Source organism: Aquarana catesbeiana, linkage group LG04 (genome assembly GCF_042186555.1).
Source record: "Aquarana catesbeiana isolate 2022-GZ linkage group LG04, ASM4218655v1, whole genome shotgun sequence".
Lineage (NCBI taxonomy): Eukaryota > Metazoa > Chordata > Amphibia > Anura > Ranidae > Aquarana > Aquarana catesbeiana.
This window is the reverse complement of record NC_133327.1, coordinates 221,052,854-221,071,449: the sequence shown is the minus strand read 5'-3', so window position 1 is coordinate 221,071,449 and position 18,596 is coordinate 221,052,854. Positions and strand designations below refer to the sequence as shown.

The following is an 18,596-nucleotide window of genomic DNA, read 5'->3' as shown; positions in this document are numbered from 1 at the left end:
CCCTTCCTAACCAGAGCAATTTTCAGCTTTCTGTGCTCTCACATTTTGAATGACAATTACTCAGTCAGGCAACATGCTACCCATATGAATTTTTTGTCCTTTTTTTCACACAAATAGAGCTTTCTTTTGGTGATATTTGATCACCACTGTTTTTTTTATTTTTTGCGCTATAAATGAAAAATGACTGAAAAAGTTGTAAAAAAAAGCATTTTTCTTTGTTTCAGTTATAAAATTTAGCAAAGGAGTCATTTTTCTTCATAAATTTTGGCCAATATTTATACTGCCACATATCTTTGGTAAAAATAACCTAAATCAGTGTATATTATTTGGTCTGTGTGAAAGTTATAGAGTCTACAAGCTATGGTGCCAATCACTGAAAATTGATCTCACCTGATGTACGGCCTATCTCATTTCATGAGACACTAACAAGCAAAGAAAGTACAAACACCCCCCAAATGACCCCTTTTTGGAAAGTAGACATTCCAAGGTATTTAGTAAGAGGCATTGTAAGTTTTTTGAAGTTGTAATTTTTTCCCACAATTCTTTGCAACATGAAGATTTGTTTTTCTTTTTTTTTTTCACAGAATTGTCATATTAACAGGTTATTTCTCTCACACAGCATATGCATACCACAAATTATACCCCAAAACACATTCTACTACTCCTGAATATGACGATACCACATGTGTGAGACATTTACACAGTGTGGCCACATACAGAGGCCCAACATGCAGGGAGCACCGTCAGGGGTTCTAGGGACATAAATTACACATTTCATTTTTTGACTACCTCTTACACTTTTGAAGGCCCTGGAGCACCAGGACAATGAAAACGTTCAAAAAATGACCCCATTTTGGAAAGTAAACACCCTAACATATATTCCATAAGGCATAATGAGTCTTTTGAACATGTCATTTTTTTTCCACAAGTTTTTGGAAAACGCGGGAGTTACAGTTGATTGAGGGAACCATGAATGCCAACATGTACTGTGATATACTGAAGCAGGGCATGATCCCCTCCCTTCGGAGACTGGGCTGCAGCACAGTATTCCAACATGATAACAACCCCAAACACACCTCCAAAACGACCACTGTCTTTCTAAAGAAGCTGAGGGTAAAGGTGATGGACTGGCCAAGCATGTCTCCAGACGTAAACCCTATTGAGCATTGGTGGGGCATCCTCAAACAGAAGGTGGAGGAGTGCAAGGTCTCTAACATACCCAAGCTCCGTGGTGTCATCATGGAGGAGTGGAAGAGGACTCTAGTGGCAACCTGTGAAGCTCTGGTGAACTCCATGTCCAATAGGGTTAAGGCAGTTCTGACAGTGACTCTCTGCAACAGCTGATCAAGAAAAGTGTCCCAGGGTGCAGTGTGGCAGTGTTTTTTATAGTACTTGGTGCCTAATTTGCAAACATAAGCCAGCTAAAGCTGAGGCCCGTCTGTACAGCGGTGCACTTATTACCGTCTCTTAAAGACTGCATGTAGTGATTTGTATTTTAGGCTGTTATGCAAATAGGCAGTCTCCTGATGTACCTAACTTGTTAAACAGTTGCAATCAGGGTCCAGATCCTTGGTGGCTTGTTCCCAGCATTCTGGTCCTCACAGGCTCCTTCTTTCTGGTGTAGGCACAGACTGGTCCAAGCAGCAGGTTTGTACTTCACAGTCTACAGCAGCAAGAGGCTCTCAGTGGTTCAATCCTTAGCCTCTATACACACAGCTCCAGTACCCGCACGCCAGTCCTCTCTGGCAGTCTCTAAGGTGGAGGCACCAGCACCCAGGCAAACGGGTCTGTGCCACTCTATTTGTTCCCGCTAAAGCCCAGCTTCCTCCCACATCTTTGTTTTTTTTTTTTAAATAACTCTTACTCATGCATAATGCATATTTAGCAATTCTTACTCTTGTCATTAGCGCTGCCTTTATGATTATTTTATTGGAAAAAATACCTTTGATATTGCCTTCTTGGGGATTCCCATCTTGCTTGTGGGCAGGAGAAGCCCACAAGCATATTGGTCCAGGATATGGCGCTGCTGTATTCCCAGCATGCACCTCCTGTTCTTGCGCATGTGCAGTAACAGCATGTAGCGGCTCTGGAAACTACACAGGTTGCCATCACAATGGGCGTCGGATGTGCCCACCCCATTGTTATGACTACCTAGCCCTCGGTGCTGCCCACCGACTCCTGGGAAATAATGACACACATCTCCCAGAAGCAGTAGCGAGCAGAGGCACCAAGGGAAATGATGTCAGGCGCCACGGTGAGGAAGGGGAAGATTAGAAGGGACCACATAGCAACAGGCATTAAAAGGTAAGTAAAAAAAAAAATTTTTGTCCAAATGTTAGTTAGGTTATTTGCTGCACAGTAATGTCAACTTATTTTTATGGGTGGAACTCCGCTTTAAGCCCCGGAAACTCAGTGCTCTCCTCCCCTGCTTGCCTTGATCTTTGGGTCCTGTATTTTGCTGCTTCATTCATTTTCACTATACAACGCTCTTTGAAGACTACATGTCCCAGTGTCCTGAGCGCTACTGTTGACCACAGGCTCCCACTGCTGTTGCCAGGAGAAGGGGGAGCGAGTGGAGAACACACACACAGCCTCCCCAATTGCTGGCAACACACACTTGCATGAAGGATCATTCACTTAAAAAAGATAACAAAAGTAAAGAAAACAATGAGCTGGAATATGATTATGTATTTCAAGTGTAGCTGCATGCCAGTGTACAGTGGAACCTTGGTTTATGAGTAACGCGGTTAACGAGCGTTTTAAAAGACAAGCAACTTTTTTTTAAAAATCCTGACTCGGTTTTCGAGTGTTGTCTCGCAAAACGAGCAGGATTCAAGCCAATGGGGTGTGCATTACCGCATTTGGCCAGAGGTGCGGGGGCGCCGGTGACACTCGAATTGGTTCAGAGCCGTTCGGAAATACTCTGAATCACTCTGAAATACTTGGAAACACTTGGAAATACTCCCAAGTGTTTCCGAGCCTTTCCGAGGGTTTCCGAGTTAAGCCGAGCTGTCCCCGAGTATTTCCGAGGCTCTCCAGCGCCCCCCACCTCTGGTCACATGCGGTATTGCATACAATAGAAGTCAATGCAGAACGATTTATCTTCGTTTCCATTGACTTCTATGGGGAAACTCGCTTTGATATGCGAGTGCTTTGGATTACAATCATTCTCCTAGAACGGATTATGCTCGTAATCCCAGGATCCACTGTAGTTGTATGGATTGCCTCATATACCCTCGGTCCCAATAACTGAACTGAAAGCAGACAAAAGTATTACATAATGCTTAAACAAAGGAACAATCTCAATTTCACTTTTCTAAACCCTAAAGCAAAGAATGAGAGCAAGGACCCACAGAATCTCTTCATTATTAACTTCAGGTAACATAGTTATTACATAAGAGGGAGTTGTACAACCACAATTCCCAAAAAATCTTTTTTGAGACATATTGCTGCCATCAGTTTAAAAATTACCAAATTTTATCCTTTAACCACTTCAGGCCTGAAAGGATTTGCCCTCTTCCTGACCAGGACATTTTTTTGCGATATGGCACTGCATCGCTTTAACTGACAATTGTGCAGTTGTGCGATGTTGTACCCAAACAAAATGTATGTCCTTTTTTTCCCCACAAATAGAGCTTTCTTTTGGTGGTATTTGATCACATATATAGTGACAATTTTGAAGAAAACACAATATTTTGTACTTTTTGCTATAATAAATATCCCCCCCAAAAAATAAAAAAAAATAACAATTTCTTCATCAGTTTAGGCCGATATGTATTCTTCTACATATTTTTGTTAAAAAAAAAAAAAAAAAAAATCGCAATAAGCGTATATTAATTGGTTTGCGCAAAAGCTATAGCGTCTACAAAATAGGAGATAGATTTATGGCATTTTTCTTATTTTTTTAATAGTAAGGGCGGTGATCTGTGATTTTTAACGGGTGCGAACATTGCGACGGACACATTGGACACTTTTGACACTTTTTTGGAACCAGTGACATTTATATAGCGATCAGTGCTAAAATAAGCCACTGATTACTGCATAAATGTCACTGGCAGGGAAGGGGTCAACACTAGGGGGCGCTCAAGGGGTTAACTGTGTTCCCTATGTGTGTTTCTAACTGTGGGGGGAATGTGACTGACTAGGGGAGGAGAGAGATCGTTGTTCCTACTTAGTAGAAACACACGATCTGTCACCTCTCCCCTGACAGAACTGGGATTTGTGTGTTTACACACACAGATCCCGGTTCTCGCTCTGTCACAAGCGATCGTGGGTGCCCATCAGTCATCGCGCCCCTCGGGCACGCACATCAGCTCTGGGGACACGCTGCGGGCACGCGCACGCCTGCTACAGCGTCTTAAAGAGCCGCCGTACAGCTATGATGGCTCGCCCAGGGGAGCCAACCTGCCGTAGTATAACTGCGGTGGCTGGTCGGGAAGCGGTTAAATAGTACATTTTCTCAGTTTAAACATTGATATGTTTTCTATTTTCTATTGTGAATAAAATATGAGTTTATGAGATTTGCAAATCATTGCATTTTGTTTTTATGTAGATTGTAAACAGTGTCTCAAAATGTTTGGAATCAGGGTTGTAGTTAAGACACCCCAAGAATGTTACCGTTGGTACTATAACGTGAAACTGACAATTATTCTTGAAACAGATATGAGCCACTTCTCCTAAGTGAACCTGTGGCCAGGCAATGGACATTTAAGCATTTACATTTTCTTAACAAGTAGTAAAATCGCTTTACAAAAAGCCTTAACTGTCCTCTGTAGCTGCAGGCATTGTAGAGCAATTCATCCTCAAGGTTCATAACAAAGGCACATTGGTTGGGTTGCAGTCATATTCATAGCAGATTTATTTCACTCTGCTCTGTTTTCAAGCAATGACTTGGCATTCTTTCATCTAATAAACATGGAGTAGGCGTACCTGCAACAAAGCTCCCAGGGTAGATGGTCTTTCAGCAAACATCTATAGGAAATATTCTTTAATATTACCACCACACCTCTTGCACACACTAGAGAAAGCCTTTGTGCTGGGTACACTTCCAATTTCTACATATGAAGCCACAGTTGTATTCATGCTGAAGACTTATAAAGACACTTCCAAGTAAGATTCTTACTGACCCATCTCGTTACCAACTACAGATATCAAAATACTTGCTCAGTGCCTTAGCTCTTCACTTATCGAGAACCACATCTCAATTGGTAACTTGCAACCTACCCTTAACTGATTCACTGTAATATACCGGTACATACAGAGGGTATTCCTGTACATATTGTCTTATTGAATATAGGAAACACAACAATACTTTCACTTGACTCTATCAAAGTGTTTTACAGTGTTGATTGGAATTACAGGTGCAAGTTGTTATGAACAAAGGGGCTGGACCCAAAGTTTAATACATGGATATAGCTCACATAATCCTCTTCTAGGTCCAAAAAGTTATTAATAACTCTCTCTTTCTCTTGCAACCTTTCTCACTGGGGAGGGGTACAAGTCAGGGCTGCCTGCTCTCATCCTTATTCTTTGAATGAAGCTCTTGCAACAGCACTTACGTAGAATTTTCATATTACTAGAATTATTCTCTTGTTCTCCAGGTTTAGAGAAACGTCTAAAAGCTTGTCCTGGCTGCCTCTATTTATAGTAGGAAGTGTGAAGCTGATAAAAATGATATGGCTACTGGAACTTCCATATATCATTCACAATGCTCCTATTTGGATACCAAAAAAAAATGGTTCTATAAGCTAAAAGTGAGCAATTTTCTCTATAATTATTATTATATTACAGGATTTACATAGCGCTGACAGTTTGCTCAGCGCTTTGCAATATAAAGGGAGACAATACACCAACAGTACAATTCAAAACAAGAGGGTTAGAAGGGCCCTGCTCCTGCGAACTTATGGTGGACCTCTTCAAATTACATTAGAAACACTATACTTCCATAGGAAAGAAGGAGGATTGGCTGTCCCTAACCCCCAGTTATGTTTTTTGGAAGCACAGCTGCAGCACCTTAGTGGGTGGCAATTATCTCTACTGGATGATGTTAACCAAGTAAAGACATTACTCATGTATGAACAGACTAATATTTAAAAATTGGTATCGGGTGCTTTTTCAAAATATACACAGTACTGCACTCTCAATTTGTGATATAAGATTGGGCAACACATTAAATGAATCCTCGGTTATCAGTGTTTTAGCAAGTTGTCCCCACTATGGGACAATAGATATCTCACTGGGTTATATGGAAAGTTTTCAACTTTGAATAGACAAGGTGAATCCTATCCTATGCTTGGAAAGTCTAACCTATATCCGCAGAGTTAGCTCTCAAAAAATTATGACAATCTGGCATGGGTGGCTCAACTACTCTACCCATGCACCCACTGCTCTAGTTTTAGACAGGCTCTTTTGAGATCTTGGTCTTTAGAAGAGTTAGCTGAACAGTACCTCCTACCACTCACTGCATATCATAACTGCTACCTATGCTTGGTACAATAAAGAATGCACAGACTGGGCTTTCCCTAAGAAAAGACTATGGTTAGGGATGACAGTTTGGTGGAATATTTGGAGGGCATGTTTTAAATGACTTGTTCCCCCATTATTATGTAACAATGTTTTCACATTTAGTTTATATCATAAGGAGTTATAGAGATATCACCAGCCATTGGGCTAGTGACCTGTGAAGTGAACCTGATTAAAGCTTTAAAACAAACAATCACTAACATCTGCACCTGCAGGCATTGTGGAGCAAATTAATGTCAAAGTTCATAAAAAAAAAAAATTCTGGTTGGGTTGTAGCTGAATTCTTAGCAGCTTTATCTCACTCTGCTTGGCAGTCACGTGACAGCCTTTCAGTCTTGTAAACAGAGCAAACTTACTTTATTTTGTTCATCAAAATATTTTTTATTGAAGAAGAACAAAGCGAGAACAGAAAGTACAAAGCAAAATAAAACAAAGTGACTTACAGTAAAGGAAACATTTGAAAAGGCAGCCTTCAATCTATTAGTTATAAAACAGTTTGTAAGCACTTCTAACATAACCAATAAAGTGATTGTAGGCAAATATTTTTATTTTATTAAAATAAAAAAAGAGGTTTTACTTACCTGCTCTGTGCAGCGCTATAGTGATCCCTTATCTCTTCTTCTGGATTCCCCTTGCCGATCTGTCTGCTCCTCCTTTCCTACGGGTGCTCACTCAGCAAGATATGTAATGAGGGGGCACCTATGCAGGCATGCTACCAAGCTGGGCTGTGTGTATCCATAGACACACACATCGCGGCTCGGTCATGCCCTCCAAGCCCTCCACACAGGATTTGATTGACAGCAGCAGGAGCCTAAGATGTTATAGTTACCTGCCTGTGCAGTGCTACAGTGATTCCTTATCTCCTCTTCTGGATTCCTGCAGTGGATCTGTCTGCTTCTCATTTTCTACAGGTGCTCTCTCAGCAAAACATGTGCAGAGAGGGCACCTATGTAGGCACGCTCCCGAGCTGGGCTGTTTGTATACATAGACACAGACACAGCGCGGCTTGGCCATGCCCCCCCAATCCCTCCACATAGGTTGTGATTGACAGCAGCAGGAGCCTATGAATCTTCTTGCTATCAGAGCCTTCCTGTGAGACCACGAAGAGAGAGCATTGGTGCAGCCGAGAGAACATCGCTGGATTGTGAGAGGAGCAAGGTAAATGTTTAGGGATGGGGGGGCAAGTAGGATGGATTTTTTAAACCTTAAAGCGGAGCTCCACCCAAAAGGGGAAGCTCCGCTTGTTTGCCCCCCCCCCCACTGCCACATTTGGTATCTGGTTTTGACAGATACGCGCTTCCACTTCCGGCTGATCTTGCCGCAGTGACCCAGAAGTTTGGCCCCCCTGCTGCTGAGCCATTCACAAAGCACAGCGCCCTTCGTGCATGCACAGTAGGGAACTGGCTGTGAAGCCACAAGGCTTTACTACCAGTTTGCCTTACAAGAAATGTCAGCGGCAGCATTTGAGAGCCGATTGAAAAACTCGGCTGGGGTGAAGACACCGCTGGATCCAGGGACAGGTAAGTGTCCTATATTAAAAGTCAGAAGCTACAGTATTTGTAGCTGCTGACTTCTACTTTTTTTCTGATGGAGCCTGGAGCTCCTCTTTAATGCATAGAATGCATTAAGACACTAAATCTTTTTTACTTTAGAACCTGCTAAATGCAGCAATGCTTTATATTGTGTAAATAGTATAACTGTAAATGAAAGATGCATTCATCAAAATATTATACTATTGGGTAGAGAGTGACCACATACAAAATATCTTTTGAACCAGTGCCAAATATGAAAGCATGGGTGCCTGCCAATGAATGTCTTTTATTTTCAGATTCAAATGAAGTTTATATTACGATATGTTTATTTTTCCCCCAAAGAATAAAACTGACAGTATCACAAGGAAAATGTTTTTACTGTACTGAGGATTTTAAAGACTGTAAAATATGAGTTTTTTTGTTTATATTACATATATATATCTAGATAGATAGATAGATAGATATCTATATATAGATCGATATCTATATATCGATCTATATATAGATATATATCTATTTATATAGATATAGATATATATCTATATCTATATATAGATATATATCTATATCTATATATATAGATATATATCTATTTATATATAGATAGATATATAGATATATCTATATATAGATAGATATATCTATATATAGTTATATCTATATATATATATATATATATATATATATATATATATATATATATATACAGTATATACAAAGTATATACAATATATATAAAGTATTCAGACCTCCTTAAATGTTTCACTCTTTGTTATATTGCAGCCATTTGCTAAAATAATTTAAGTTCATTTTTTTCCTCATTGATGTATACACAGCACCCCATATTGACAGAAAAACACAGAATTGTTGACATTTTTGCAGATTTATTAAAAAAAAGGAAAAACTGAAATATCACATGGTCCTAAGTATTCAGACCCTTTGCTGTGACACTCATATATTTAACTCAGGTGCTGTCCATTTCTTCTAATCATCCTTGAGATGGTTCTACACCTTCATTTGAGTCCAGCTGTGTTTGATTATACTGATTGGACTTGATTAGGAAAGCCACACACCTGTCTATATAAGACCTTACAGCTCACAGTGCATGTCAGAGCAAATGAGAATCATGAGGTCAAAGGAACTGCCTGAAGAGCTCAGAGAATTGTGGCAAGGCACAGATCTGGCCAAGGTTACAAAAAAATTCTGCTGCATTTAAGGTTCCTAAGAGCACAGTGGCCTCCATAATCCTTAAATGGAAGACGTTTGGGACGACCAGAACCCTTCCTAGAGCTGGCCGTCTGGCCAAACTGAGCTATCGGGGGAGAAGAGCCTTGGTGAGAGAGATAAAGAAGAACCCAAAGATCACTGTGGCTGAGCTCCAGAGATGCAGTCGGGAGATGGGAGAAAGTTATGGAGAGTCAACCATCACTACAGCCCTCCACCAGTTGGGGCTTTATGGCAGAGTGGCCCGACGGAAGCCTCTCCTCAGTGCAAGACACATGAAAGCCTGCATGGAGTTTGCTAAAAAACACCCGAAGGACTCCAAGATGGTGAGAAATAAGATTCTCTGGTCTGATGAGACCAAGATAGAACTTTTTGGCCTTAATTCTAAGCGGTATGTGTGGAGAAAACCAGGCACTGCTCATCACCTGTCCAATACAGTCCCAAGAGTGAAGCATGGTGGTGGCAGCATCAGGCTCTGGGGGTGTTTTTCAGCTGCAGGGACAGAACGACTGGTTGTAATCGAGGGAAAGATGAATTTCGGCCAAGTACAGGGATATCCTGGACGAAAACCTTCTCCAGAGTGCTCAGGACCTCAGACTGGGCCAAAGGTTTACCCTCCAACAAGACAATGACCCTAAGCACACAGCTAAAATAACGAAGGAGTGGCTTCACAACAACTCCGTGACTGTTCTTGAATGGCCCAGCCAGAGCCCTGATTGAGCATCTCTGGAGAGACCTAAAAATGGCTGTCCACCAACGTTTACCATCCAACCTGACAGAACTGGAGAGGATCTGCAAGGAGGAATGGCAGAGGATCCCCAAATCCAGGTGTGAAAAACTTGTTGCATCTTTCCCAAAAAGGCTCATGGCTGTATTAGATCAAAAGGGTGCTTCTACTAAATACTGAGCAAAGGGTCTGAATACTTAGGACCATGTGATATTTCAGTTTTTCTTTTTAAAAAATGTCAACAATTCTGTGTTTTTCTGTCAATATGGGGTGCTGTGTGTACGTTAATGAGGGAAAAAAATGAACCTAAATGATTTTAGCAAATGGCTGCAATATAACAAAGAGTGAAAAATGTAAGGGGGTCTGAATACTTTCCGTCCCCACTGTATATATAGATAGATATATATCTATCTATATATAGATATATATCTATATATATAGATATATACCTAGATATAGAATATGTTTTTATTATTGTTTTTATGTTTATATTCAGTATAAATGTTCATAAATATATTATACAAGTTCCACTATAATAGGGTAAAGTGGTGCCCTGACGGCTATTCTAGCATAAAACAGATATTAATTATTGTACACAGTATATAGGAATGAATGTGTATTGACTGTCAAGAAAATGTCCTTTTGCCCCTAAAGAAAATTGCACAATTGTTGTTTAGCTGGCTCCCCTCCCCTAGGACTGCCTCTCTCCCAATACCTGTATTTAAGCATTGATGATTCACGAACCACACTTCTGCAGCAGTTTACTGGACAAGACCACAATGGACAGGAAAGAGAAGGTACTGTAGTTTTCTTTATCTTTTTTTCTTTTAGGCATTTTTAAGATTTTTATTTTTTCATCAATTAGTTAAGGTGTTAAAATACTTGTTTGCAGTCTTATTTGTACATAAGCATATGTACTTTATACCTTGAGCTAGAAAACTTGCTACCTTCTGAAAGCTTGTATATTTTTTCAGTTTTTTGAATTTGCACTGTAGTGACTTTTTTAGTGACTTTTTTTTTGCAGGAATGGTTGCTCTGCAACCAGTCATAAGGAAGGCTGTGCACAGAAACGTATGCCTTGAGATAAATCTGTCACTGCGTGTTTGGCTGCAAACATTTAAACAATTTAAAGGGACAATGTGTTGCTATGTTATTTAGTGATGAGATAACAGTGTATAAAGAGGATCATGGATTTCCAGTTCAACTTGATAAGATTTACTGTCTGAGGATTATAAAATACTTTCTTGTACGTATTTTAATAATGTTGGGCATAATAGTTATCAAACCTTAATAAAGAATCACTGCGTAACATTATATGAATGTTCTTGTGGCGTTAGTAAGGATAAATAGGGACATTTCTGGGTACAAAAATTTGTAAGGAAGACATAATTAAAAGTTTGAGTAATTTTGTTATTATATTTGTTCCTTGAACTTCATATTGTTAAATGCTGTGCAAACTGTCGGGGCTATATAAATTCGATATAATAATAATTATAATAATAATAATAATTTTAATAAAAATATTAAATGAGAAAAGTTTGAGCAAAAGCCGGACAATGAGGATATTGTATATTATGCATGTAATGTCATATTCATACATCTATTTGCGTTGAGGAATTAGATATAATTTATTATAAAGGCGGGCATTTTTTGCCTGGTGCATTATCCTCATGGATAGGATTGGTAGTTAGGTGATTTTACTAAACAAAAAGGTGGGGGGTAGCAATAGTAATTTTATGCTTATATTACTGTTATTCAGACTTATCTTGGAAGCTGACAGGGAGATGAGAATATTGCTTAATTATTAAGGCAATGCAATGAAGAATGTCGATGTAGCAATGGGGTTAATTTACTAAAGGTAGGTAGACTGTGCATTTTGCTTGTGCAGTTGCTCCAGAGCTTAGTACAGGCATACCCCACTTTTACGTACACAATGGGGTTTATTTACTAAGGCTGGAAAGTGCAAAATCAGGCTCACTTCTGCATAGAAACCAATGAGCTTCCAGGTTTTATTACCCAAGCTTAATTGAACAAGCCGAGGTTAGAAGCTCATTGGTTTCTATGCAAAAGTGAGCCTGATTTTGCACTTTCCAGCTTTAGTAAATAAACCCCATTGTGTACTTAAAAGTGGGGTATGCCTGTAAATGAGTTAAAGCGTCACTTTGCAAAGAATACCCAATCATGCGCAAAAGAAAATAAAACAACAGCATTTTTTGCTTGCACATGATTGGATGGTGGAAGTCAGCAGAGCTTCCCCTCATTTACTAAGCTCAAGAGCAACTGCACTTGCAGAGTGCACAGTATATTTGCCTTTAGCAAAATGTAACAATGTAACAATGCAAGGAGCAAAGTGCTAAGTGCAAGGTACTTAGGTCATAACAACCAAAGATAATCCATCTTGTATTGGTTTAACCTCAGTAAACAGAACTCTGACTGGTTATTAATTTGATGTACTTTTCGTTTTTTCGCCATGTTGCTAAACCTTATCCAGTCACTTTATTTCCTTAGAAATAAGCAGGCACTGTGACTGTCTGCTCCCTGAGAACCCATACCACCCTCTTATTTTCAATGCCTAAACCGGAATGCTTATGCAACCAGTGTATTCGTGTTTTTGGGAGAACTAAAAATGGTGAACTTTCAGATTTAGTTCGGTCATGCGTGCTTTTCCAACTGTTTCTGATGTTTATGGCCAGCTTTAGTTAGCATTTTATTATGTTTGCCCCTGGGGATTAAACAGCTCATGAAAACAACCCCACTGTGAATGCTAATTGATGTGATTGTTGGGGTAATCAGTACAACAATATCAAGATTCCAAAGACAATTGCTATGTTATCCCATCCATACTAGTCCTGTGCAGTGTGGGGGTTTTAGATACAAAGTGTGAAATAATTCGATGATGCTCATACAATTAAATGAAAGGATAAACAAAAATACTTCTCAATTGTATTATTTTTTTATTATTTTATACTGGCACTGTAACACACCCTGCCCTGAAATTCACTGCAACAAAATTAGAGCAATAACAGATAAACTTTGGTTAGTGCAGTGCTAGTAACTGTGTAAAAGGTTCTCCTTGCTTTGTAGGTTATGCAGTTTGTTCATCCCTTCAGGTCATATCTAATTCTTTTGGTCAGGTTACATTACTGGATCATAGGTGACCCTATCGTACAAAACAAGCAACCAGTGACAACCCATATGTTAGCATGGAAACTTTTAGTTTTAGGAACATGTTAATTTAAGAAACTTTACAAAAATATTCCTATTGATATATATATATCTATATAGATATAGATATATATCTATGTATAGATATAGATATATATATATAAATATGTAGTTGTACGCTGAGCATTCTGAAGACCCACACACAATGCAGATAGAACTGTTTTTCTTTGAAAATCAAAAAATCAACTAACATGGAGACGCTTTTACACAGTATGATTAAGGCCCCTTTCACACTGGGGCAGGAGGTGCGTCGTCGGTAAAGAGCCAGTATTATTAGCGGCACTTTACCGTCGTTTTAGCGGCGGTATTCGGCTGCTAGCAGGGCGATTTTACCCCCGCTAGCGGCCAAGAAAGGGTTAAAACCCACCGCAATAGCCGCGCTGCACCATTGATTTCAATGGCCAGGATCGGTGTATACCGCTCTGAAGATGCTGCTAGCAGCGGCTGTTTTGGGTCGGTTTGCAGGTGCTATGTTTACCGCAATAGCGCCTGCAAACCGCCCCAGTGTGTAAGGGGTCTAACTGTCTTAGTCTGTATGGCTTGTAAAAAGCTATTTACATGTATCTCAAGGCAAACAAAAACACTCAAAAAAAAAAAAAAAAAAAACTGTGGCACAACTCTGCAAAACACAGATATTTCCCCAAGTTTTATCCCAATAATGACCCTGCAAGTAAAGAAGAATACATGTTAATTTGCCAGAAATGCATTCACCACTTAGGCTCTGTTGCAAGTTGACAACACACATTGGTTTTGTGAACCCAGTGGTGTCAACTCTACCCAGTGCATTTTGCTAAACTACTGGAACACTTCCAATGTCAGATTTCAACAACATAAAGTTCAATCATTCTGTAGTCCAAGATAAGAACTAGGAGGGCTAAATAGACTCTTTAAAATAAAGCAGGAAGTGTTCAGAGGACACAGGACAGATCTGCATTCAAAGAGATATATCAAAAATGGTTCCAGTGGTATATTTAACAGACCAAAAAGAAGCAAATGTAGGTATTCATTATTTGTATTTGCTTCAAAGGAGAAGTACAGCCAAAGCTCATTTGGCTGTACTTCTCCTGTGGATCACAGGAGGAGTGCAGTATGTTCTGCACTCCTATGACCCGTTTTCAGCTTAAGCCCGCTGTTGGCTGACATCACAGAGCCGGTCCTGGCTAGGGAAAGACCTCAACCATATGGCCAGGATCCATCCAGAAGCCTGGACTGGCACCTGGCTCAGCCTCTCAGTGATCCACTGAGAGCCTGAGCTAGCTGCTCCCACCCCCTCCACAGCCCAGCACTTCAGTGAGCAAGAGGGGGATAGAGCGACAGCAGTGATTATCAGTCACGGCTCAGAGCAGCGGGAAGAAACTAAGGGATCAGCAGTGTTTGATCAATCAGTTCTCACCCTTAGAGACCACCTAGGTAAGTATGATTTAAAAAAAAAAAAAAAAAACAACAAACCCATACAGAAAAAGGCTCAATTTCATAATAAAAGTATTGTCTTGTGTATTTTACGTCTGTAAAATGACCCTGTTTATTTTATGGGTTGATTTACTAAAGGAATAGAGAATTTTCCGTTTGAAATGTTTCCTTAACTTAGTAAATAAGGTGAATATGCATTTACTACATCCAATCATAAGCAGGCACACATTCTGCTTTTTTAATCTGCCTTGCACATGATTGGTTAATCAAAGTCAACACTCTCAATTCCTTTAGTAAATTAACTCCTAAGTGCCCCTTTACAATGTGATTGCTATGGGTCAGCTGATAGGCCGGTTACATGTATTCTGTGCTGGTGCCTGCAAGCAAATATCCAGTGGTATATTTACCAGACCAATAGTGAGCAAATAAGAGGTGTTCAATGTAAGGGAGTCAGAGTCAAATCCACCCTGTTCTCAAACTGGCCAAAATTTGGTTTGTGGGTGTCCCTGTCACTTCCCTCCCATCTAACATCTTTCAACTGAAAAAGCAAAGGAGCCAGGAGGAAAATCAGCAGATGTGCAGTGGCTGCATCCAATTAGCTGGCACCGCCTGTCAGAATACAATAGACAGCACTGCAGATTCCTCAAGCCTCGCTGTATTGCATGAATGGAAGAACACTGCAGGTATCAAGAAAAACCTATTGATCCTGCCATAAATATCTGTGACCTCTTTGCTTCTTCTAGTGAGCTGATAACCTTGCCTCTGCTGGACTGAAATCCTGAACAGTATTACATAGAACAGTGGAAAAAAAAATAAAAAACAAAAACAAATGACCCAATGGGAGAGATTTACTGAAACTGGAGAGTGCAAAATCTGGTGCAGCTCTACAGAGAAACCAATCAGCTTCCAGGTTTTATTGTCAAAGCTTAATTGAACAAGCTGAAGTTAGAAGCTGATTGGTTACCATCCACAGCTGTACCAGATTCTAAATCCTCCAGTTTTAGTAATACCCATCCAAAGAGTCTGTCATTGTTTTAATGTATAGATCCATTATTGTTACAAGCATGTTTAAAATTGCTTCCTATTGACTGACTCACTACCTCTACTGGCAAGCTATTCCAGGCATCAACTACTCTTGGGATAAAATAATACTTTCTATGGTTAATTCTAAACTCTCCTCCTGCTATTTTGAGGCCATGTCCCAGTGTGATCAGCTCTGCTGAACTATAGAGCACCTTATGTTATGGAGATGAGAAGAGGGGGGAGTTGTTCTGTGATCCAGCAGGGAATACCTGGACAAGGCTTGTTCTATAGTCCACCAGTGCAGAAATGGGCTGGGCTGCCAGCATTGCTTGGCATTTCAGTTCAGCAGAGGCACTTATTACAGGAAATTAGGAGCAAAGTGAATTACTGGCAGGATCAACAGTTATTTTTCTGTACTTGCAGCATTTTAAGGGCACACACTGGTAAATGTGCATGTATTCCAGGTGTGTGTTTCTATTTAAAATTTAGCCCAGGCATACAATGTAAAACCTAACGCTAGTCAAAACATTTTATTTTGTTCTGCATGTTGGAACCCCTGCCACATTTTAGCACTTCCTATGTCTTTATTTGGGAGATTTTTCTTTACAGACCAAAAAAAGTGAACTTTTAATTGCTTTCCATGCTTTTATATCCCAGTGACGCCCCCTACTCCTTTTTTCTTCTATGGGCATCACAGGGACGGGAAAATAGCTCCTTGTCTGGAGTGTGGCTTTTAAATAGAGGATGATGGTCACTGTTTCTATGATCATGGGAACAAGTGGAAAACTATAGACAACCCCTGCTAGTTTATCTCAGGGTTAATAGCAAAAGCAAAACAGATGCTGTTTTCCCCAAGAGAAGCTGGCACCAGAATGTTTTTTGCACTCCCTCTCTATACTTTTTGTCCATAAACATGCAAATTCAGGTGATTAATATGCCTGTTTACAGAAAGATCTCAGCTGTCATATCCAACCACTGCTGGGATGTGTATGGCTTGCTTAAAGCTAACCTGTCATGAAAGCAATATTGCTACTAGGGACATTCTTCTTCAAAATGCTAGATGCCTGCCTGTTAGGCTTCATTTCCATGGCCATAAAAATGTTACTGATGTTGTTAAACATGTGTTTTCTAGGAGAGAATTTCCTGTGTAATAATCAGTAAAATACTTGCGTATAGATGCGTTTAAACGCCTAAAGACATGTATGGGTACACAATGATAATTCATTTTTCCCCTTTGTTTATACTTAAAGCGGGGGTCCACCCACACCGCTAAAAAAAAAAAATATTAAAAGCCAGCAGCTACAAATACTGCAGCTGCTGACTTTTAATACATGGCCACTTACCTGTCCCAGGGTCCAGCGATGTCGGCAGGCGACGCCGAGAACCCGCTCGGCTCTCGGCAGCTGCCGCCGCCATCCTAGGTGAGGGAATCAGGAAGTGAAGCGTTGCGGCTTCACTTCCCGGTTCCCTACTGAGCATGCGCGAGTCGCGCTGCGCGTCCCAAGTGGTCCCCGCTCGCTCCTGGGAGCTGTGTGTTTCCCAGGAGACAGCGCGGTGGGGACGGGAAGAGGCATAGACTCCCATGGGAGTCTATGCCGGAAGTGGGTGCAAATACCTGTCTTAGACAGGTATCTGCACCCACCTCCCCCCTCCCCCCTGAAAGGTGCCAAATGTGACACCGGAGGGGGGGAGGGTTCCCAAAAGCGGAAGTTCCATTTTTGTGTGGAACTCCACTTTAACCTCTTGGTGCTGACGCCTCCCGGCCCTTTAAAAGGTTACATAGTTACATAAAGCAAGAAGTTGGTCTGATCAATGGTAAAACACCCACTCAAAAAAGGCACCTCATCCCAAATATAAGTAATTAGAACAAGGAAAATGCGGGGATTTTAGCGGTGCCAAAAAGAGTCCCAAAGGAATACATTTGTTTAAAAATATTTTGTAATATATTTTATTTTAGCAAAGTTAAAATATCCAAAGAAACAAACATTCACAATAATGACAATAATATAATGGTCACAAGGATTTAGTAGGTTACAGCAAACCAATACATTGCACATTAGCCCGATATGTTTCACTAATTGCTTCTTCAGAGGATGTGCAAATCGGGACATCGCCTTTATGTCCTCTATGACTGCAATTTGACCATCCCCCTTGTGTATGGGGGAGGTTATGGGATTGTTGGGCCCAGCTTTCGTTTGTCCTTGGTGGGAACTTGCTGTAGGTCTTTTACGCTACTTTTGTCGCGATTTGCACATCCCCTGAAGAAGCAATCAGCGAAACATGTCGGGCTAATGTGCAATGTATTGGTTTTCTGTAACCTACTAAATCCTTGTGACCATTATATTATTGTCATTATTGTGAATGTTTGTTTCTTTGGATTTTTTAACTTTGCTAAAATAAAATATATTACAAAATATTTTTAAACAAATGTATTCCTTTGGGACTCTTTTTGACACCGCTAAAATCCCTGCATTTTCCTTGTTCTAATTACATAGTTACATAGTAGGTGAGGTTGAAAAAAGCCACAAGTCCATCAAGTCCAACCTATGCGTGTGATTATATGTCAGTATTACATTGTATATCCCTGTATGTTGTGGTTGTTCAGGTGCTTATCTAATGTTGCGGGAGGGCCCATTATTGCTGGGGGGTCTACTGCTGCTGGGGTGGGGTCTATCAAATTCCATACAAATTACTTAGTAGCACAAAATGATACTTGGTTTTGTATTCTCTAAAAGGGACGATTTTGGGAAGTGGGTAGGGGTTGGAGCCAAGAGATAGTGCTCAGAGGTGGGTAGGGGGCAGAGACGAAGGGTAACTCAGGAGGAGGTAGTTCCTGCATCTATTTTCTGAGAATAAAAGCCCTGGGCATTTGTAAATTGAAATCATATCCCCTTTCAAGCATCTCTTCTCCAGAGACAATAAGTTCAGTGCTC

At 40.3% G+C, this 18,596-nt stretch overlaps 2 protein-coding genes across 2 annotated transcripts in view; both read left to right on the top strand.

Annotated features, from left to right (window-relative positions):
* The window catches only part of EIF5A2 (eukaryotic translation initiation factor 5A2), a 568,757-nt gene that overhangs the window by 235,195 nt on the left and 314,966 nt on the right, over positions 1-18,596 (top strand). The window lies entirely within an intron of this gene.
* SLC2A2 (solute carrier family 2 member 2) overlaps positions 10,735-18,596 on the top strand; it is a 106,266-nt gene continuing 98,404 nt past the window's right edge. Inside the window, exon 1 of the mRNA XM_073626201.1 lies at positions 10,735-10,802. Coding sequence (XP_073482302.1) covers positions 10,737-10,802 — 66 coding nt within the window. The 5' untranslated portion in view covers positions 10,735-10,736. The remainder of the gene's footprint in view (positions 10,803-18,596) is intronic.